We start from the raw sequence: 22,360 nt of genomic DNA, 5'->3' as shown, positions 1-22,360 counted from the left end.
GTAAAACAAACCTGGTTTGCTCAAGTTCAGACTTTCAGCAAGTTTCTCCTTTCCTGCCTCTTCCCTCTACCAGCAAACTCCCTCTCCAAATCCCATCCTGCTACAGTGCAGAACCAAGCAGCACTATTACTGTGCAAGGAAGGGAGATGAGGAGGAAAGGCAGAAATAGAACTCCAAGTAAATGTTTGTTTTGTTGTGATCTGCAGACAGCAACCCAGCACAAGGGTGTTTGCATTCCACATCTGAAGAGTGACTAATTCACTCAGGGAGGCAAAAAAAGCAAGCTGAAGAGGAAGTTGCACAAGAGCAGTCTGAGCTTTGTAAAGGAAGTGCTGCTGCTGTCTTTATCTCCCAGCATGCACACAAGCACAACCAAAATCCATGGCACACTGCTTTATGGCTCATAGGCACTGCAAAGAGCTTGCCCAGAGCTCACTTCCAGGGAGACAAACCAGGAGGCTGAAAACGGAAGAGGGAGGGAAATGGTGAGGGGTGGGAATGGGAACAGGAGAGGAAAATACTCCTAGGCCTTACAGTCCAAAAACAGGAAGGCAGGCAGAGAAAAGGTCTGTCCAAAACCAGTTTGGTCTTAATAATATTAACTACTTTTCTCTAACACAAACTCTCAGAGAAGGGTAACTGCCAACAACTGGCCAGCTCACAGCAAAGAAACCCCAGCAAAGCCAACCCCACCAGTTACTCCTCTACAAGAGAGATGTTCTCATGAAAGCTACCAGAGAGGCTGCTAACCCTTGCTGTCATGTGGTACCAAACTGTTACCCTTGCATTTGGACTCTTCTGTATTTTCCAAGAGAAAATGCAGCTACCCGGGGGTAGAAACATCAGGAGCTTGTAGAGCCAAGCTCCTTGTGCAGCAAGCACCACAGACAAACGCTGTCAAGCACTCACAACTTCTCACTCTGGACTATGGCCAGCACAGAGCTTGCCACAACCCTGCTGAGAAGAGCCCCGAGGTGAGCAGTGCCAGCAGACAGCAGCCCTGCAGGCACTCTCCCTCTCCCACACTTACAGTGAACCTTTTCTTCTTCTCTCGGTGCTCATCGGAGCTGGGAATGCTGACGCTCGGGCAGCTCTCTTTGAGGTCCATTGTGGCTGTTCGGACAGCGCCGCGGCAGGGCCCTGCCCCGAGGGTGCCGGTCAGAAGCTATCCTCAACGGTACCGATCCAACACACAGAGCTTCTCTGGAGAGGAGAATTCCATCATGGAACCTGAAAGTGAACAGGGAAGGCCAACTGGCTATGGGAACACTGAACTCGGAGGGCTAAAACCTGTGTGGCAAGCAGCCTCCCTGGCAGGAAATGCACTTCAATGTGCACACACACAGCCAGCACGCTCAGGGCTCTGCAAACTGCTCCAGGCCTGTGGCCCTCTGTTGTTTCACCGAGCTCTCATTCCCCAAGTGCACCCCAGAAGTCACCCCCTTGTGCAGACACACTGGAACGGACTTGGGCCCCCGGCACTCTGAAGGAACAAAGATAAGAGCACGGAGCAGTAATTACAGAGGAGAGGCTGGTGTCAGACATCTGAGAACAGCCACCAACAGGTACACTCACAGAGCTCATTTCAAACCCAAAGGGTTTCAGCTGCCTGAGTCAGTGCCAGAGGGCATTCAGATTTGTCAGAACACGCTGAGTGTCTTCAACAGCACAGCAGAGATGAGAGCCAACATCAGGGGGAAAGCATTTGCTTCCTGTGGGTTGTAGCAAGCGGCATGGGGAGCATCACGTGGCTGAAGAGTCACCCCCTGCTCCCCCTCCCCAGACGTGACACACTGGGGTGCTGGCAGAACTCAACGGTAAGGTTCTCCACTCCCTTCAGGAGCAGGCAGCTTCCCTGTGGAACTTGAGAAGGCCACAAGGCGAGAGGGAGGATGAAGTCGTCACAAAGGCAGCGAGGTGAGAAAAGCCCTCACGAAGGCAGCTCGGCTCAGGGCACTGTCTGAGCAGCTTACAACCGGGGAAACAAAAGCCTTAGCAAGGGGAGACCTCAGCTCTCTTCAAAACAGCCAGAGCAGAAAGGAGTGCCCAGATCAACATTTACCTCTCGACTTTCCCCAAGCAGGGAGAAAACATTTCACACCATCAGCTCCCAACCAGCACAATCCTGCTGTCACACAGACACCTGGAGTGATGCTGGCACAAAGGCCAAAGCCCCCGGATTCCAGTGAAGAGATCCATCCTTGATACTCAACTAGCCTCAGCCAGTCACTTGGCTATTCTTGTCCTCAAGACTCAGCAGATCATCCCTCTGGTTCACACTCCATGTTCTTCCATACAGCCATTTAAAAATTCGATTTCCAAAGAGCTACCTGGTGACTCCAAACAAAAGTGAGTGAGTGAAAGCCCTGCAGGGACAGCCAGGTGAACATCCACACTGCCACACAGCCAGGAAATTCTGCTTAGCTAGCCTGCATTTCCCTTCATGTGATTGTTCCCTCCTTCACTGATGAGGTATTCACAGGGATGAGCAGGGTTAAGCCTCCCCCCTCCACCTTTATTTGATTACAACACAGCTCATGCAAGCCAGGCACACAGACCTGGAGCTTCAAATGGGTTTCTCTTTCCCTTTGACAAGCCACTGCTAAAAGCTTTATGATTAACAGATCCCTTTCTTCACAGTTCTGTCCCAACCTGCTCTTCAGCCACTGTCACCCCCTCCAATGAAGAGCTAAAGGTTAACTGTGCTCTTCTCCATGCTCGGAGGCCCACTAGAACAGCCAACAGGCACCCCTTGCAGCAAGTGTGTCACTCAGCTGAGACTTTACTGAGCACTTATGTCAATCTTTAGCCACCTCGGTCAGGTGCCAGGAGCTGAGCACAAGTCCATGTGCTTATCTGTCTTCCTGCTCATCAGAAGAAAACAAGCAGAGCTTTACAGCAGATTAGGAGTTCCTGCCTAATATCACTCACTGTCTTTCTCCTCTTGTAAGCTGACACGCGTTACAAAGCTTCCTAACAGCCTGCACTCATTCTCACAAGAAGGGCTCTGCTTCTCTCACCCCTTTCATGTGTGATTGCTTTAAATACCAGTCCAGGAGCACTAAGGATTCAAAGCTGCAGTCCGAAGAGTATGACTGGGAGGACTGAGCCTTATTCCAGACCTGAAGCTGAAAGATCTACAGAAAACAAAAGGAGGAAGTGTCAGCCAGATTAATTCAGGAAGAGTTTTATTCCCTTTACTGAGGAGAAGAATAAATCATCATGGAGCTGAAACTGCAATGTTGGTATTTCTTTCGTGGGGCTGGGAGATCACTGGCTGTGATTATTCTCCTTCCCTGAGGCATCTCCTCTGAGTCGTGCCTGGGTCACCAACACTAAGCTGAACTGACAGACTCGGAAGAAACGCGTTTTCAGTTTGCCACTAAGCTCCAGAGGATCAGAGCTTTCTTTCAATTTCCATTTGCCACGAGCATATCAGCTCTTGAGAGCTTCTTATCTGTAGGTCTGACTGCAGAAATGGGGCTAGATTTGCCTTAATCTTCGCCCTGCTGCAGTTCAGGAACACAGCTGTCGCTGTAGCAGCAGGTAAAGCCTCTAACGCTGTGCCAACTCCACGCGGCGACAACACAGAGCAAACAGCAGAGTCTGTTTGCCTCCACAGCTTCAGGAGGGCAGGCAGCAGTGCCTCGAGGGCTGCCAGGCAGGACTGAGTTCAACAGACACCTTCAGTGCAGAAGCCTCTGCTTGCAGCTTTTCCTGCCACTGAGAACAAGCAGCAGGCCTCAACTAACAGGCAGAAAGGAGAAGGAGCTTTAGAAGACCAGGCAGCAAAATAAATGCCCCTTCAAAATCATACCTGGGCACCAGTGAAAGGCAGACAACACAGGCTAACAACAGGAGCAGTGTGTCCAGAAGCAGCTGGAACTTTTGCTCCAGCATCTCAGCCTGTAGCAGGGGAAGGCACAGATGCGCTGGGGAACAGCAGTCACACGTCCTCCTGGCAAGGCTTCAAGCCCAGCAGCAGCTACGCTGTCCCTGCTCGCCACGGGGGCCGGCAGAAAGCAAGCAGTGTTTTCACTGTTTCCTGCAGGAAGCCACAACAATGTCCAATTTCAGGCTGACCCTTGCCTCTGGTGAAGCGAGAGCACGGCAATAACAGAGCCCTGACACTAAGGGAACAGGGACAGCTCTACCACAGAGCAAAAGAGAGCAAGAGCTCTCTGAGTGCCCCACAGGGAAGTGTTTTGTGCAGCCTCTTCACAGCCAGATGCAACAGGTAAAGGTGATGCAGCTAATGCGACATGGCAACCTCCTTTTGCTCCTTCCTGCAGCAGCTAGGCTCAAACTGCATGAGAGGAGTTCTGAAGCTGGATCAGATTGGTTTATTCTGTACTAACACACCGTCTTTGTAAATGGCCTGAACACCACTCCATAAGCACAGACCCTTGGTCTGCATGCTTACAACTCAGACTCTGTCAACGATGTTCAAAACCACTTCAGGAAGCTCTGTACTCCCCTGCTGCCTCTCTAGCTGTACCCAAACTGCCTTAGATGCCTCTAAGACCAGTGCAAACCACTTCTTTATTCTCACTCCAGCTCTGCTTTGGGGAGCAGAAAGAAGAACAGTCAAAAAGCCCACAAGACAGTCCCCCTGCAAGCACACTTGGGAGGATCAGCAGCATCCACACTTGTCCATTGGAAGAGAACAGGCATTTCCCTTTAGGTTTACTCTAGAACTGAGTCCCCAGCAAAAGCACCAGCTGATATCCCACCTGAGTGTGATTCCCATTACAGCAGGAGCCTGCAAGTGCAGGAGCTGCAAGCAAGACAGGCTGCTGCTTTGCTGTTTCCTCTGCCTTCAGGGAAAGCCTCATCTTTGGCACACTTCTCAACACTTCCTCAGTCCCCTCCACAAATACCCTGATAATGACTCAAGGGATCACTGGACATTTCACAACCTCGGAGAAAGCCCCACAAGCCAACTTGTTCTCAACCACTGCGTGATGAAACACTAAGTCCCACTCTCTTGTTACCAGACAAGCAGCTGACACAGGGGAAATGGGAGGCAAGAGGTTGAGAATCCAGTGCCATGGAAATTACAGGATGAGGAGAGCCAGGGACCGGAGCCACCACATGCTTCAGAAAGAGTCCTAAGCCAAGCACAGACCACTGAGCTGTAAAGAGAGAGGGATGGGCAGAAGCTGTTGAATAATGAGGCTGAAGAAAGCAGGTCTCAGAGGCCATCCTCTCAAACACCACACACAGGATTTTTAATGCAGGAACACTAAACACTCGTGTAGATTGCTGAAGACAGAGGAGAGCACTAACCAAAATACTCTGGGTAATCCTCTCCTTATCTCCACACTCCCTTCCACCGACAATTTGAGAGAACATTCAGCCTTCAGCAGAAAGGAAGAAGCCTGGTCGCTGTTTACACACCCACCCACCACCCTGCATGTTTCAAACTTCTAGTAGCACCACTAAGGAAAGCAAACCACTACTCTGCAGCACTGTGGGCAAAGTCCAATCCCACTGATTCTTTCTGCTTGTAGAAAAGGGAAACGAGAGAGAGAGAAGAACTCAACCAAGGGAAAGGCACAAGCAACTCCTGCTTTTGGCTCTGTCAAATTCCCTTTGGAGAAGCCAGGCAGACGTTTCCTTCCCACGATTCTGCTGCACCCAAGAACAGCCCTTCTTGCCCCACCTCCCAGCATAAGCTCCTGTGAATTACTCTGCCTTTTAGCAGGATCCGTGGCTTGGGCTGGATCTGTCTGCATTCATCTTTATGCTGTGACAGAACACAGGTTCTCTGCTGTGGCAAGCAGAACCCAAGTAATGAAGTGGGCCTGGAGAACAACTACTGACATGAAGAGGTAGCTGTCTTAATCCTGAACCCGGGTCCATGATAATTTCATCTTCAGCCTGTGCCTGTAGCATCTGGAAAAGTCACTATGTGCCTTGGTCAGGGCGAGTTAGCCAAAGAGCAGAGCAGATAAAGAACCCAAGTGTGCATTACCCTGGCTACCTGCACATTCCTTGGCCTGCTTCCTCAGCCTTCCTACACACCAGCTTGGGTTAAACGTAGGTGGCCAAGGACAGCACAGATAAAAAGTTGCAGCAGCAGCAGCACTGGGAGCTAGTTGAAGAGGTTCTCCACAGACAGTTCCTGCAGCACAGTCAGTCCTACGTGGGAGGGCAGGCAGACTCCAGTGAGCACATCACAAATGATCCCAGCCTCCTTTTGCCCCCCTTGAGGAGAATTAAGCAGAACCCCCCAAATTTCAATCCCAGACACTGCTCTTTTTATGCCATTACCTTCAGCAAAAGTCTCCTCTTTCACTCCACGAACACAGGGGAATTCTGCTCTATTTAAAATCAATATTGCTAATGCAGAAAGTGACTGGATTTTATGGACTAGAACTGGCAAAAGGGTAAAATCCATACAACACATAACTGGCTTTAAAAGAGTCATCAATAATGAATGGGGATCCGGGCTCACAGTCCAGGAAGCACACTTGTGAAGCCCGTGCTCACGGCTGCCTGCAGCCACAAAGCTGTTGGATAATGAAAAGGCAGCAACTTAAATACTGGACTATAAATGGCAGGCAAGAGAAAGAGCTTTTAGCAATACCCAAACTGCGTGCCCAGGTCAGCAGCACCGCATTCCCCACGCCACATCAGCACAACTACGGCTGCTGTGCTGTGTCCCCTCTCCAAGGCCAGGTAACTGCTGCAGGTAAGAGCATACCCTGACCTCTGGTGTATTTCAGAAGCCCTTTTGATTTCATAAGGCTGCAGAGAACAGTTGTTCATGTGGAGAACAGAACCCAGCGCAGATGTGGGGAGGCTGTAGCTTACAACCAAAGGTGGGAATTAAGGCTGGAAAGCCATTTTACCACAATTCACCCTCATGATGTAACCACAGTGAATACTTCTTCAGCTTAACAACGGCCAGGGTTGTCAAAATCACCAGCCCCTCTCCCTGCCATGTGCAAGTTAAACAAGCTGCATTCCTAACCTAAACAGGTGTCCCAAGAGACCTTTCAAGAAACAGGTGCCTGTTCTAGCTTTAAGCTGTTACAAATGCCAGGCATGGAGAATACCTTGACAACACTCACAGTCAGCTTTCCAAATGCTAGTAACATTCTTTCCTAAAGCACCTTAAAGCCATGGGGAAAGTATCCCTCCATCCACACCTTCCTTCTTTTGCCGTTAGTTCATGTGACAGCCGATGGTGAGATGTGCAGGTGAAGACTGAAATCTAAGGATATTTAGACACTCTGAAACAACACTGACATTGGAGGGACTTTTTATGAGGGCTTGTAGTGATAGGAGGAGGAGGAGCAATAGCTTTGAGCTGGAAGAAGGGAGATTGAGACTGGAGATTAGGAAGAAATTCTTGACAGTGAGGGTGGGGAGACACTGGAGCAGGCTGCACAGGGAGGCTGTGGCTGCCCCCTCCCTGAAGGTGTTCACGGCCAGGCTGGATGAGACCTTGAGCAGCCTGGGCTGGTGGGAGGTGTCCCTGCCCATGGCAGGGGGTTGGAACTGGATGATCTTGAAGGTCCTTTCCAACCCAACCCATTCTATAATTACAAGAACCAAAGAAGGAATAACAAGCAGCCTTTACAAATTCAGATCCATTCTGCGTGAGCCTTAAAGGACATTTGGAAGGAGCTGTAGAACACTTCGCCAGAAGAACACCGCAGCAAGCGACAGGCACCTCCAGCGCCTAAGAGCTGGACGAACCCCAGCAGCGCCGGAGCGGCACTGCGGTGCTGGAGCGGAACGCGACCCAAGTTTGAAGGGGACTGAAGGCAGCTTCCAGCCGGCGAGCAGCTGCCCCTTCGGCAGGAGAATTCACACCGACGCTAACAAAAGAGGAGCTGTCAAAACGGCTCACGCCTCAGTACTTCTCAACTACCTTTCCATTAACCTCCGCAAAATTCGCTTCCTCAAGGGTCCCCGAATCTGCAGAGCCCAGCCTTGCCCCCGAAGCCTGGGGAGCGCAGGAGGCACCACCGCCCCGCACCGGAGCCCGCCGGCTCCGCCCGCCCGCCGCTCACCTTGCCCCGGCAGCTCCCGCTCGCAAGTGACATCCCCGCGGCCAGCTCCTGCCCGCACCCCGCCGCACACGGGGCCCGAGCGGCGGCTCCGCCTCGCCCAGGCAGGGCGGGAAAAGCCTCCGCACCTCCCCGCGGCAGCGCCGGGCGGTAACGGCCGCGCACGCTCCCTCCGCCCGCCCACGCACCCGCGGCTACGGCGGGAGCCACGTTAACCCCACACTAACCTCCTGCGAGGGAGAGGCAGCCTGGGGCCGTGCCCGCCGGCGAGCGAACCGCCCCGGCCCGGCCCGGCCCGCCCACGGAGGGGACAACGCCCTCCCGCGCTCCCTTCCCTTCCCTTCCCTTCCCTCCCGCGCTCCTCCGCCCCCGCGGGGCTCGGCTCGGGCTGCCCGCACCGCAGCGCAGCCCTCCGCGGAGCGCAGAGCGCGGCCTGAGCCGACCCGGGCCGGTGCCGCCCTCCCCATCCTTTTAGTCTCTATAAAGTTAAGCGGTTTTTGCTAAGTCCCCGCTTAACCCCATCTGGATGTGTTCCTGTGCGGGATGCTATGGTCCTGCTCTGGCAGGGGGCTTGCACTGGATGATCTTCGGAGGTCCCCTCCAACCCTTACCATCCTGTGATCCTATGATCCCCGACCCTGCTTACACCCCCGCGGGATTCTCCCGCTTCTGCGGGGCAGCTCCTCACAGAAACGCCTCAAAAGCAGCAGCTGCCGCTCTGGTAAAAATAATACCAATAAAATTAACTCTTAAATTGACCTCCTCGGTGCGTTTAGGGGTGCCCGCAGTCCCCTGGCAAGGCAATCACTGAGCCAAGCCAGCTGCTGCACTGGGAGCTCTCTCCCCTTCTTCCTTACATGCAGGAGTAACATGTTAAAACCAGGCAGGCTAAATGACACCCAGGAGCGTTTAGGGAGCTATTTCTGCACCCTCTGAAATTAGAGGGTAAGTTTCAATACCTCACTTAAAATCCACCTAGACCTCTTCAAACAAACTTATTTTTCCTTTAGTAGGTTGAGGTCATAGAGCAGACATAGAAATACACACTCCAGGGAAAAAAATAGCCCAAACACACACAAACCAACCTGCTAGGACAGGGATCACCACTTCTGCTGTGTTTCCTTAGCTAGACCTAAATGCCCAGGGCAGCCAGGAGGCTGCAGCTCTCAGTTTAACAGAATAGACCACCCTTGTTCAGCTAAAACTCTGTCTGTTGAGGATCTGTTGTGGTCTCTACACCTGGATTTTCATGGTTCAGACAAAGACCAAGAGGCAAAGAGTATCCAATGCAATCACAACACTCAGCATGAGGTAGCAGAATCACACAGCACCACAGGATTCCAGGTTGGGAGAGACCCCAAGGATCATCTGGTCCAACCACGGGTCAAAGGCTCTGCCAGTTTAGCTTCCTCCATATACCCAAAATGATTCTCTGGACTTCAACTGCTGTTGAAAGACTGAGCAAGTGGGAGCACAGCATAGCCCACCCCAAGTGCCCCCAGGCCCCCCAGCTTTTCCCCAGGAGATGGTTCTATTGATGAAGGAGCAGCATGTCTTCACAGGACACATGCTCGGGCCTGACGAGACATGACAATGCCAGCCTGCAGCAGGCACAGGCATTAGCAAGTACCTGGCACAGAGTGGCTGGGGAGATCCTGTTCCTGGGCACTGCTGCAGTTCCTCCATCACGCTGCTCTGTGTCAGACACCACCAGCCAGCCAGGCACTCGCCACAGCCCAACCCCAGCAGCAGCCTGGCATGGTTTAACAGACGTCAGTGTTTGGCTTGGCCTGCTGGAACTGTGCACACACCAGCTCCCAGTCAGCTGCACCACAAGCTTCCATTGCAGCAGAGTCCACACAGGAAGAGCTGAGGAATTTTCCCACCCTAACCTGCCCTTTCCTGGTGCTGGAGTTTCTACTTCTGGGCAGGCACTGCCAGATCCAGAGACCCTGCACCCAGCAACAGCCTCCTCCTGCTTCTTCAGATCGCTGCAAGGTCTTTGCCTTACAGATTCACAGATTCCATCAGGCTGGAAGGGGCCCTCAAAGGTCATCTTGTCAGCCCCCTGCAGTCAGCAGGGACATCAACTCAACCAGGCTGCCCAGAGCCACATCAAGTCTGACCTTACAGGAGGTGTGAAAGACACTTTGTTAGCACTCCTTGGGAACCCCAGAGCAGAACGCTTTTGAACTTCACTCAGAGTCATTTACTGGCAAATAATTTCATCAGGTAATCTGTGTTGCAGTTATTTGACTCTGCAGTTGTTTAGCAGTGTTCACCTGCCTGGCTGGCAGGTTTCAGTTAATCATTCACTTGTCAGCAGGTCAGCTGCATGGAGCCACTGGGCTGATTTACAGTAAGTAAAGGGGCCTCAGTCTGGGAAAGCAGAGGAGATGACCCTGGTCTAGAAGAGATGATTTAACTTTGTCTACCCGGCCAGGCAGTCTCAGCCTTAAGCCTTTGACTGAAGGGCAGCTATTTGGCCTTCCTGACAGTTAAAACTGGGCTGTCAACCAGTTCAGTTTACTCTGTTCCTCTCACTGCTGTGGAGCTGTACTTGCTCTTAAGTAATTAGAGAGCAGCAGCATGACACACCCCCTTAAACTGTGATCTGCCTGAATGAATTCCACAGCATATTCGTCTGCCCAGTGCATCAGACTCTGCACAAGGCTGTCAAGCTCCTAAAATGTAAATAAATCCTAATGTCCAGGCTTGCTTGAGGAGCCTCTAAAGGCCAGGACTCTCACGTTGATGTGGACAGCTGGTGGCTCACTGGGCAGCACACACAGGAACGCAGGGAACTCAACCTGCCTTTGGAGTGGAGGTAAAGGTCAGCATTCACTCTGACATTTTTGTCCCCAGGAACTCCCTTGCATTCCCCATTTGTGTTTCCTGGGCAAGTGACACACACAGAATCTTGCTTCCACTGCTTTGCAGTGCTTGGCTCCTGAGGAATGTCAGCACTCCACGTTTTTCCTCCCCAGGGGCAGGGTTCTACACAAGTGCAAGCTCCTCTGCTTTCCCTCTGTGAGGCTTGAGATCATTATTCCAAGGACAGATTTCTCCAGCAGTGCTGCACAAACTGATTGTTGTAGAGAGCACAGTTGCAGGAACACAGAAGAGCAAAATGCCAGGGTTTTGGAATGGGTTAGGTGGCACTCTTGTGTCAGCCTGACTCATTGGGTGTTTCTATAAACCTCTGAATTAAGCAAAGGGGAAAAGCATTCAAGGAATCACAGAATTATTTGGAAAAGCCCTTTAAGATCATGGAGTCCAACCATCAACCCAACCCCACCATGGCCATCAAACCCTGTCCCCAAGTGCCATGGCCACAGCTTTCTTGAACAGCTCCAGGGATGGGGACTCCACCACCTCCCTGGGCAGCCTCTGCCAGTCCCTGACTAGAAGGAAGGTAAAAGAAGATTCTAGAAAGAAGATAAAAGAATTCTGTAAAGATGTGAGGGCTCCAGATGTTGCAGCTCTCATGGAGTGAAGCCCTGGCTGCTCAGGTTGCCACTGCACAGGCAGCAAAATGTGGGAGCTGTACAACGTTCAGGGAACTGCCAACAGCCAACCTCTGCTCGGGTGCAGCTGCAGTGGTGGTGAGGAAACCCAGACTGCAATACACACCATGCCCAAAGATGTCAGTAGGACCAGTGCTGGGGAAGGGTTACTGCCTTCCACTCTGGGACTAACTGCTGGAAACTCCATTCTGAAGCAGATCCCCTGTGAGCGCTCAAAAACCTCCCAGCTCCACACTCGCTCTGCTTCCCCTCAGCTCTGGCATGAGTCACCAGCAGTTCTACACCAAATTGCTTCCGATTCCAATGTACTTTTCATTTAGCTAAAAACTGTTGTGGTAGCAGCCCTGCAAACTCCCCCCTTCACAAACAACCCTTCAGCCTTCACCTTCACATCACTGCAGCTCTCCCAGGCCTACGCTGCTGATGTCTTTGCCTTGTTTGCCACCAGTTGGCTCCCACCCGCAGGCAGTGGTTGGTGCAGCAGGGCCGCAGGGCACAGCCACGCTGCTGGCACCATCATCTGCCCCAGGGAGCCAAATGTCCAGCCAAGGGGCCCTCACCACACAGCTCTGTCAATTAGGTCGGGTAATTACAGGTGTTTCCATCCCTCACCCATCAGGTTGATTCAGAGGAGTCTTCAACAGCACAAAGATGAGAACTGCTTGTTCCTGGCTCTGGAGATCAATGCCTCATTCTCAGAGATGTGGAAGTGCTGAGGACAAAAAGAGCTTTTGACACAAGAAAAACCTTGCTGCCCTAGTCAGAGAGAAAAATTGATGAGAGAGAACATCCAGAAGGCTATCACCTTTAGGACATCAGTCTTCACCAGGAGAGTGAAATGCAAGCTGTGATTAGCTTCAATAATAGCAAGGACAGCTAAGATTCATAGATCCATAGCATGGATTGGGTTGGAAAGGACCTCAAAGACCATTCAGCTCCAACCCCCCTGCCATGGGCAGGGACACCTCTCACCAGCCCAGGTTGCTCAAGGCCTCATCCAACCTGGCCTTGAACACCTCCAGGGAGGAGGATTCCACAGCCTCCCTGGACAACCCATGCCAGTGTCTCCCCACCCTCACTGTCAAGAATCTCTTCCTAATCTCCAGTCTCAATTTCTCCTCCTCAAGCTTCAATCCATCCCTTCTCATCCTATCACAGAGAGAAGGTGAGTGGAAGTGTGTGCACATGGGAAAAAACCAAACTGCCCCCAAAAAAGCAACAAGCCCCAATGTCAGAGAGCCAGTGAGGCAGTGTAACTCCAAATCCCAGGGGAAAGCAATCCAGAACATCTTATTGGCAGCACTGGGAAGATATTCTCCTCTAGCAGCCAAAAGAGATCAGTGAAATCACATTGCTAACTTCCTCTGACAGCCCTGACAGACAGGTAGGAGGGAAGTCACAGCCAGCACAGCTCTCCTTTAGCTGGGCTCTCAGAGTCCTGGGTTTATTCCCAGATAAACAGAGGGGGAAATGGCTGAGGGCATCAAACAGGAGACCATCTCAGCTGAGGATCCCAGGCAGCTCCTGCTGCAGAGCTGTGTTTGCAAGACAGGCACTATTTACACCTTCTGGTGAAGCACTTCACACATTGAACATTTTAAGGCAGCTGATGAATTTCTCTGTCAAGGCACACCAAATGGGCTTCACCACCCAACCCCAAATGCATCAGAAAGTTGAAGTTTGCCTGAGCTGGTGAGGTTAAGCCAGGCTTTTGGGTTAAATTTACACTGCCTCGCTGTGTAAATTAACATCCAAGCAGCCCCGCTTTCCTTCCATTGCTTTGGACAGTAGAACTCTTGCCTTTTCAGTCTGCCTTCTGATTTTAATTGGGTAGAAAACTACTGTAAATATTTTCTTCTTTCTCACCCCTTCTTCCCAAGGACTTTCATAAACAAGTGAGGGATTGTTCAGCTGCTGGGCACTGCACCCCACGCACCCCGGGCCGAAACACAGCACGAGTCTGTGTGCAGATTGCTAGGGAGCCCTCAGCTCTTGCCTGGCTTTTTGATCACACACCATAGAGCAACTCACCAGCTTCCAAACAAACTGACCAGGGGGACTGGCTTTAGCTTTGCTTTGCATGGGCAGCCTCGGAAACTTGAGCCAGTGAACCTAGAAAGGTTTGCTTGGTGGTCTGGGAGCCTCTGGTCAGCAGCTCTGTGCTGCTCAAAGCCCAAGCACAAGTGCATCACTGTTCTCTCTTTGAAATGTAGAATAATTCTAGGATTCATGGCACTGCCAGCTTAAACTTAGCTCTGAAGAAACCCTTTGTTTTCCAGTAAATCAGCGCCTAGTTTTAGATAATTCTGTAAAGAATCCTATTCATCTGTCACAGAACCTACTAGTTAACATGAAAAGAGCACCAGAGAGGCAGCCAACCTCCAAAAATCCTGAAGCACAGTGAGGTTGAACCCAGCTAGCAGCATACTGAAGCACACTGAGGTTGAACCCAGCTAGCAGCATACTGAAGCACACTGAGGTTGAACCCAGCTAGCAGCATATGCCTGTGGAGTTCCATAGATGTGTGCACACACAGAGGATGCTAAACCTCACTGGCAACAGCACCGTTTGCCTCTGGTACAAACACCTGACAGCAGGGCAGCTGCACATGCAGAGCATGCTGGCCATGCTTGCTCACATCAGAGCTACTGTAAATACCTCATGATGTTCAAGGGACACCACCAAGGGAGAGTTTTGGGGTCCCCTGACAGAGAAAGCCTGTGTGTCTTCAGCCAGGGCTCTGAGAACAGAAGAATGCAGCTCCTTCACCTGCTAGAAGAAACTGCTTCAGTGGAAGGGTCCTCAAAGACTGCCACAGGCTGCCCAGGGAGGTGGTTGGATTCCCATCCCTGGAGGTGTTGAAAAGAGGCAGAGATGTGGTCTGAGCACCATGGGTTAGCCCCAGCCTTCATGGAGTTAGAGAATGGTTGGATTGGATGAGCTGAAAGGGCTTTTCCAACCTAAACCATTCTGTGATGGCCAGGAAGAGTTGATGGCCCCAACCACCCCAGAGATGCCAGACATTCTTTTAGCAAGGGCTGACTGGGAGGGTGAAATGCAGATGGTTAAATATGAACATGCTGCTGGGCTGTTTCCATGCCAGCCTGAGAGCCCAGCACCCCCTGCCAGAGCAACCAACCACATAATGTGGTTATGGACAAGACATTTGCTGTGAGCACCGGCAGATTAGATGAACACCATTAGATTCATTACTGAAATGAAACAGGAGGGGAAAGGAATCAGGAGGCAAATTGGATTCTAAGCTGTCAGCAGCTACTGTGCCTCTACAGAACCCCCTCCTGGTTCAAGCCTTGCTTCCCATAGAACACTGCTGCATGTCTTTAATGCTGCAAGCTCCTTTGGCTTACCTGTTTTGAAAACACAGCCTTTTTCCTCCCCTTTTTCTCAGTATAATCCAACTGCACCTTCACCCCTGCAGCAAGGCAGCAGAAATCTCCCAGGTCTTTGATGCCTTTGTCTCCAGGCGTTTGACAGTCTGGGTCCCTCTGCCAGGCAGCTTTCAGTTCTGCACTGCTCTACATTTTCTCCATTCTGTAGCTGTTGGTAGCATTCCAGACTCATAGCTTGAATGCATCTGCTCAACAGCCACTCTGCAAGGTATGGGGGTTAGAGCTCATCCAAAAGCACAACAAAAGTTGTTGGTTCTTTTCCATTTAATTACCTCCTATCCCTCTTCCAGGCTCTTCCCATCATGAACAAAACACACACCATGAACTGGGAATTCCACAGTGTTTAACTCAAAGCATTCATTTTCTGAGTGCTCAGTCCCTACTTAGTTACTAAACTTAGGATGCCACATACTTCAGGGCTTGACAGTGATACCAGGTCACACATACCTAACACTGAGTTGCCAAAACCAAAGCCTAACCCTAAACTATCAAGATCTAAATCCAGTAGTTCTGCCAGAGCCCTGCAGACTGAGTCCCCTGGCATTTCACTGCATGTGTCTGGCACTCCTGCACTTCAGCAGGAGCTGCACAGGGCACAGATGGTCTAAGGCTGCAGTATGTGTCCTAGGAGGTGAGTCAGAGGTAACTGAAGTCACCTGTGAAGAGGAGGCTTCAGAGGGACCTACAGCAGCCTGCCAGTATCTTTGAGAAGGTTCCCAAGGCAGCCAGACTCTGTGCTGTGTTTCATGGCACCAGAAGGGGAATCACTGTGAGGATAATCACTGGGATAGGTTGCCCAGGGAGTCTGGGCACTGTGTTTCCAATCCTCAGCTAGACAAAGCCCTGAGCAACCTTGTCTGAACCTAGGGCAACCCTGCTTGGAGCAGGAGGCCACACTTGACACCTCCCAACGTTCTTTCTAACTGCAATAACTGCATGATTGAAAAGGTTTAGCCCTGAGCAGCACTCACCCCCTCAGCACATCCTCCTAGCTGAGTCCAGACATGCACACAGCATTGCATTGCAGGGACAGCATCACAGGAGAAGAAGCCTTACAAGTCCCCCAGACACTTACAGTTTCTCACTTAATACCAGTTTGGGCAAAGATGAACAATGCAAAGCCCTGAAGGAGCTGCCAAGACAGTTGCTGTAAAATCAGACCTGTGTTTCTAACCAGTGCCTAGGTTAAACAGCAAAGAGCAAGCTAGGGGAGCTCAGAACTCAGCAGGCTTTGCATGCCTTTGGGTATCAGATGCTGCATCCTGCTTTACAGTGACAAGCAAACACCTGGGAGTGACTTCAGTTGCAGAGCTGCTCAACAAACACTCAGAGGTGAGCTGTCACTCCCTGGGGCACTGCTGATCCCTTCTGAGGCACCTGCTACACAAGCAACACTGAGTCTAGCATCAGAGCCTTGGTCTGATGTCTGCTCCAGAATGTTTTGCAACTGAGAATACAAGGAAAAGATTTAAAGCACTTCTGTTTTCTCAGCTGTTCCACACCACTGAACCAGGGATGGAGAAATGCCACTGAAGGAACACTGACTGCAAGAACTGGAGGAGGCAGCAGCAGTAAAGCAGCGTGCTGGTGCCTGGGAAGCAGGTGGAAAGGTGTTGCTCTTTGTTCTCTGTGGAGGCAAAGGCTCAGAAGCTGCTAACCCTTCGGTTTGCTCCAGGGAAACCTAACGGTCTCTAAAGTTGCACAACTGCAGCACTGGCAGCGTTTGGCAACAGCATTTGGCAAGGCTCTCAGCACCAGCAGCTTGCCAGTCACCCTCAGAGTGTGAAACAGGACTGCCAGGAAACAAGAGGTGACAGCTCTCTGAACAAAGGAGCTCTGCAATCCAGGCAGACACCAACCTTGCTTATCCACACAGCCCCCTGCCCCCACCAGGTGCTTTCCTGCCCTACAACGAAGAAACACTGGAGTGGCAAAGCAAAGCATCCCAGATATGAGGGAAAGAGGAATTCCCCTCCTCAGAGGGTGCTTGCACCATCACATGAAGGTACAGCCCTACCTCTTCCCTGGCTGAAGGCTAGGGAGGAAGACTCTCAACACGGAGCTGGGTGAGGGAATGGAGCCACAGGTCAGGCCATGGCCACCCGAATCTGTGCCATGGATCACTTACAACACCTGAAGGCCTGTGGGGTGCAAACCTGCCAGGCTGGCAGCTCTCACACAGATACACCATGAGAGAGGTGGTCCAGGGTACAGATTCTGCACTGGGAATGGGGGCTTTCTGGTAGCAAGGACTGGACACTCTCCCCACTCCAACTTTAGAGCTCAAGCTCCTAAACCAAGCCTACAAACAGCCAGCAGCACCCACTCCAGCTCCCAGAGCTCATTCTTCTCCTGGGCCCAGTCTTCTCCCAGAGCAAGGAGTCAAGTGTTGCTCCTCTCTTGAACATGGAGGATGTCATGGAAATCCTTACCTCTAGGAACAGCCTCCTCAGCAGCAGCCAAGCACTAGATCCCAGCTCCCTCATCCCAGGGGAACACCCAAACTGCTGCAGCAGGGTCAGGTTCTGGTGCTCCCTCACCTCAGTCTCAGCCAACCTGATGCATTCTCCAGGAGATGGCCCAGGTCAAGCACTCACTCACTTCAGCCTACACAGCAGCTGCAGAGGTGTGTGTGGGGGGGGGGTGTTGCAGGCTTGGAGCCCTTGGGCACAGGCACCAGGGTGGCAGGTTTCAGCTGTTGGAAGACAATTGGGATGAGTCCCAGCAGCAGCAGCCCTGAGGGAGGGGTGAGCTCTGGCTCCTGTTCTGGCCCCATAGAGCTGCTTGGGCCAGCAGCAGGCCCAGCAGCAGGGGTGCTGCCAGCCTGCCTGCCAGGTGTCCTACTTTCCTGATCTCCTCAGGGCTTTGATGCTCAACTATAGCAGCTCTGGCTAAGGAGCTTAAGAACTTTCTGCTTGAAGAGGGAGATCCGCCAGGTTTGACACTTCCAGCGTCAGGCAGACACTCTCTGAGGTGGTTTGGAAGACTTGGGGGGGTCAATTCTGTTTGAGAATTAGCAATGCAGGCAGGGACACGATGGGCAAACCTTCTCACAGGGTGCTGAAGCCCTTCAGTTCTGCACTGGAAAGGCAAGTGTTTGCCTTGCAGGTTATTCTGGCATATGGATACTACTTAAACGAGAGCAAAATGAATCCTGCAGTGCAAACACTCCAAGTGCTAGCTTCAAATAAAAACAACATATTGCTCTACTGCAGCTCAGGCTATGTGACTGCACAGAGTACCTATGCCACTTCCTGGCTCTACAACCAAAAGTAATTTACAGCAGTGTAAGTCTTTGGTGACATAAGAATGCCCAAAAGCAAAGGCCCCAGCCAGCCACTCCTGACTGTCCTTTGGGGAAGTGCCCACTCCCCAAAGACAACATTTTCCTACAGGACCAATTAGCCCAAAATAAAGAATCATTTACAACTCCAAATGTGTGGAACCCGATCTCAGTTTAGGCCCAGAGAAGCAGGGCATTTGTGTCTGAAATGGGTTACAGCTGTGGGACAGAAATGCCCTGGGACTTGCATGCACATCATAAAACTGAAACCATCTGGAAAAGGATCCAGGATCCAGGCAGGGAACCCAGGACTGAGCTCATGTGTGGATGTGGCTGAAGGATCACAGCTCATTAGAAGCTTATCCTTTGGGGATGGGATGGAAAACAAGCTGTGACAAACCCCCTTGCACCGGGGGTGAATAACACCAACCTGCAATTAGCATGATAAAATGGCAGCTGATTTCCAGCCTGAACCCTAGGCCCCAGGGGAGGCAGGAGCTGCTTTGCATCTTTTTGTTTGTCTGTTTGCCAGTACCTGTGAGGTTTCATCCCGTACACTTCTTGCTGGCTCTCAGCATACTCTATTGAAATCTCTTGTTGCTGGGTCAGGGCAGCTCTGGAGGCTTGCAGCTGCTCCAGCGAGCTAGGCTGAAGTGATTCTGCACATGAAACTCCAGCAATCCCTATTTTAAACACAGGCAAATTATCCTCCTACTTCTGGATTGACTTTAGACAAGTTGGAAAAGTAAGACAGTAGTAATTTTAAAGTGCCCACATCTAAAAACCTGAACGACTGGCTCCCCACGTTGTTTCACAGGCAGAGTGGGCTGGGAGCTGCCCAGCTCACGGCCCCCCAAGGTTCTCCGCAGATCTCTGCTGGATGAGGCTGGAACATCCAGGTTTGTCAGGCTCCTCAGAGAGAAACCTGTCCTCAGAGAAGGAAAATGCAGAGAGCACAAGGAAAAAGCAGCAACTCCCACCAGCTGCCGATTGCCAGACGAAGATCCCTCAGAACAACACAGCCAATGAGCCCTAAGTCCCGCGGCACTCTGGATGCAGCCCCTGCACGCAGCCATCCACCTAACTCTCCTTCCCCTCAGGAGATGCCTAATCCTCTTTGAAGATAACAAAAGACACGGAATTTATTAGATTAGCATGACAGCAGCGAAGCACCAGGGCTGCCAGCATCCCTTTGGAGTGTTCAACAGAAATGCTCCGAGCGCCTAACAAAGAGGCTGTGGCACTTACTACAGGGATCACAAACTGATGCTTGCTGCCAGCTAACGCTCTGCTCTCTAACGTCCTGCTCCTCACACCTCCCGAAAGAGAAGGGGAAGAGCCAGGCAGAACTCCGACACAAAACCAGCTCTGCAGGAGCTCTGAAGTCTCAGCAAGGGGAAGCCAGGGAGTGCTGACCACCACTCATGAAGGAACTGAGCCAAAGAGATCCTGCAAATAGTCACAGAATCCCAGCATGGTTGGGGGGCTGGAAGGGACCTCTGGAGATCAACCAGTCCAACCCTCCTGCAGCTGCACGGCCACCCACAGCAGCGTGCCCAGGAGCACAATGGCAGGGGGGGTTGGAAGCTCTCTGCAGGAGACTCCACCACCTCTCTGGGCAGCCTGCTCCAGGGCTCCAGCAGCCTCACACCGAAGAGGTTTCTCCTCCCATTCAGATGGAACCTCCCGGGCTCCAGTTTGTGCCCTCTGCCCCTTGTCCTGTCACTGACAAGAGCCTGGCCCCATCCTCTTGCACCCTACCTTTTATGACTTGCTGAGCATTGCTCAGATCCCCTCAGGGGCTGCTCTTCTCCAGGGTCAGCATCCCCAGGGCTCTCAGCCTTTCCCCCTCTCAGAGATGCTTCAGGCTCCTCAGCATCTTTGTAGACTCCCCCCAGCAGTTCCCTGTCTCTCTTGAACCGGGGAGCCCAGACCTGGACCCAGTACTCTGGAACAGCATGTCCAGTCATGCAGGCGAATGCTGTGGGAGCTCTTTCAGGCTCCACCAGTTCTCCCCCTGATGCAAATCCTCCAGGACTGTGTCAGGATTTTACCTTCCTGCAGGAGATCCGTGCAGGAAGCACCCACACTCTGCAGCTCCTGTTGCACAGGAGGAGAAAACACCACTCTCCTCTTCTCCCTGACTCCATCCCTCTCTGATACTGAAGGTGTTAAGGGGTAAGAGGCAACTCTGGTCCTTGTCTCTCTGGCACAGAGACCGCCAGAAAGAGACGGTGCTGACCTGGACAGTGTTAATTTCTCCTCTGCGGGGCACAAAGCAAAGCAAGCCAGCGTGTCCCCGTCCTACCGGGGCACAGAGAACAGGCTCTCTGGAAAGGGCTCTTCCGTCTGATCAACGTAAACACCAAGCCCTTACCTATTAAATGTCACCTTCCCAGCATGTGGGACTGGGTGGTGAGCTGAAATGAGTTTGGTGGTGTCCACAGTCACAACCCATAAACCAAACCCTCCCACAGCCAGCCGAAATAAAGCATCGTCTGTAAAACCACAGAGACACCGAGCGAGGCACCAAAAGGCTAGGGCAAGAGCAAAACACCACCCGGGCAGGAGCAGGTCCGCTGCTGGGGAGGGGTGGGGGTGAGGAGCAGACGAGAGGAGAATGTGACACCCAGAATGACTTTGCAAAGGGAATTGGCTAAAACTGGAGCAGCTGGGGGCGGGGGGGAAGGCAGAGCAACAACAACAACAAAAGCAGAAGTTGCTCCATGTTTGTTCCTTTCTCTGGGAGCGCTTCATTCCCAGTCCCTAACTCGGACCCTGGAGCCATGCACCTCCCGCAGAAGGCTGGGGGGGTCTCACTGAACGCCCCCCTTGAACCCACCGAGGAAAAAAGCCATTTTCGGGCTGCAACAAAAGGGAGGCAAAGCGGCGCCGTGCCCCGGGCCGTGCCCCCAGTGCCCCCCGGCCGGGCCTGCTGCAAGCGGCCATCCGCGGGACCCCGCGTACCTGCTTGCCTCCCGGGGCGGCCCAGCGCCTGTCCGTCCGTCCGTCCGTCCGTCCGTGCGTGCTCTCCGCTGAGCTCTTCCTCCTCTGCCCCGCCGCGTCAGCCGCGCTCCTGCCGCCGCCCCGGGCTGACAGGCTCCCCCGCGCTGCCGGCACAGGCGGGGCCGGGACCGGGGCCGCTGTTAGCGTCCGTGTCGGTATCGCTACCGGTGTCGGTAGCTGCCTCGGTGTCGATGGCAGCGCCGGTGTCGGCAGCGGTGCCGGTGCCGCTGTTGGTGCTATCGTCGGTGCCGGTGCCGCTGTTGGTGCTATCGTCGGTACCGGTGCCGCAGCCCCTCCGGCAGCGCCTTCCCGGGCCGGCCGCCGCGGGGTCAGGCGGGGACTCGGCCCCGCCCCGCTCCGCCCCGGGCTGCTCCCGCTGCTGCCGAGCCCGGAGGTGCCGCTCGGGGCCGGGATACCGGCTGCTCTTACACCGCTGGAGAATCCCGGCCCGCCAGCTCCGGCACGGCTCGGAAGCCCTTGCGGGGCTGGAGACTCCAGCACTGCCCTGGGCAGCCTGGGCCAGGCCTGTGTGGGAAGAAACTGTTCCTCATGTCCAACATAAACCTGCCCTGGAGCAGCCGGAGGCCGTTTCCCCCTGCCCTGTCACTTGCTCCTTGGCAGAAGAGACCAACCCCCAGCTGGCTCCAGCCTCCTTTCAGGGAGCTGTAGAGGGCCATGAGGTCTCCCCCCAGGCTCTTCTTCTTCAGGCTAAATAACCCTTTCACTGCAAGTCTCTTCTTTTTTATTCATGTATGAAAACCACTCCAAATCTTTCTTCAGTCTGGCAGAATCCATTTTTCCTGCTTTCCATGCAGTTTGCTACAAACCAGGTGGCTTGAGGAGGACATGGTCCTACTGCATGGTCCTGCTTCTTGGTGTGAGGGTGCTGGAGCCCTGGGGCAGGCTGCCCAGAGAGGCTGTGGGGTCTCCTCTAGAGAGCTTGCAAGCCCCCCCAGCCCTTGTGCTCCTGGGCAAGCTGCTGTGGGTGCCCTGCTTTAGCAGGGGCTTGGACTGGGTGATTTGCAGAGGTCCCTTCCAACCCCTACCATTCCATGCTGGGCTGCTTTGCTGACAGCCTCCTGGCCCCTCCGTGACGCTGCTGTGGGGGTG

General features: G+C 52.8%; 1 protein-coding gene across 2 annotated transcripts in view; it reads right to left on the bottom strand.

The window, feature by feature from the left end:
• SGK3 (serum/glucocorticoid regulated kinase family member 3) overlaps window positions 1-21,571 on the bottom strand; it is a 40,705-nt gene extending 19,134 nt beyond the window's left edge. Inside the window, exons 1-2 of one of the 2 annotated variants that reach the window (XM_068162505.1) lie at window positions 21,212-21,571; window positions 1,031-1,230 (exon numbers count right to left, since the gene is read on the bottom strand). In XM_068162505.1, the coding sequence (XP_068018606.1) occupies window positions 1,031-1,108 (78 nt within the window). In that variant the 5' untranslated portion in view covers window positions 1,109-1,230; window positions 21,212-21,571. Of the gene's footprint in view, window positions 1-1,030; window positions 1,231-8,027; window positions 8,122-21,211 lie in introns of those variants that run through there. The other variant, XM_068162506.1, reaches the window with a different exon arrangement.
• Between the last annotated feature and the right edge of the window lie 789 nt (window positions 21,572-22,360).

Source organism: Melanerpes formicivorus, unplaced genomic scaffold (genome assembly GCF_026170545.1).
Source record: "Melanerpes formicivorus ecotype bairdi unplaced genomic scaffold, bMelFor1.0.p_v2 SCAF_65, whole genome shotgun sequence".
In the NCBI taxonomy this organism is placed as follows: domain Eukaryota; kingdom Metazoa; phylum Chordata; class Aves; order Piciformes; family Picidae; genus Melanerpes; species Melanerpes formicivorus.
The sequence above is the reverse complement of the archived record's forward strand: the minus strand, read 5'-3'. Positions and strand labels throughout refer to the sequence as shown.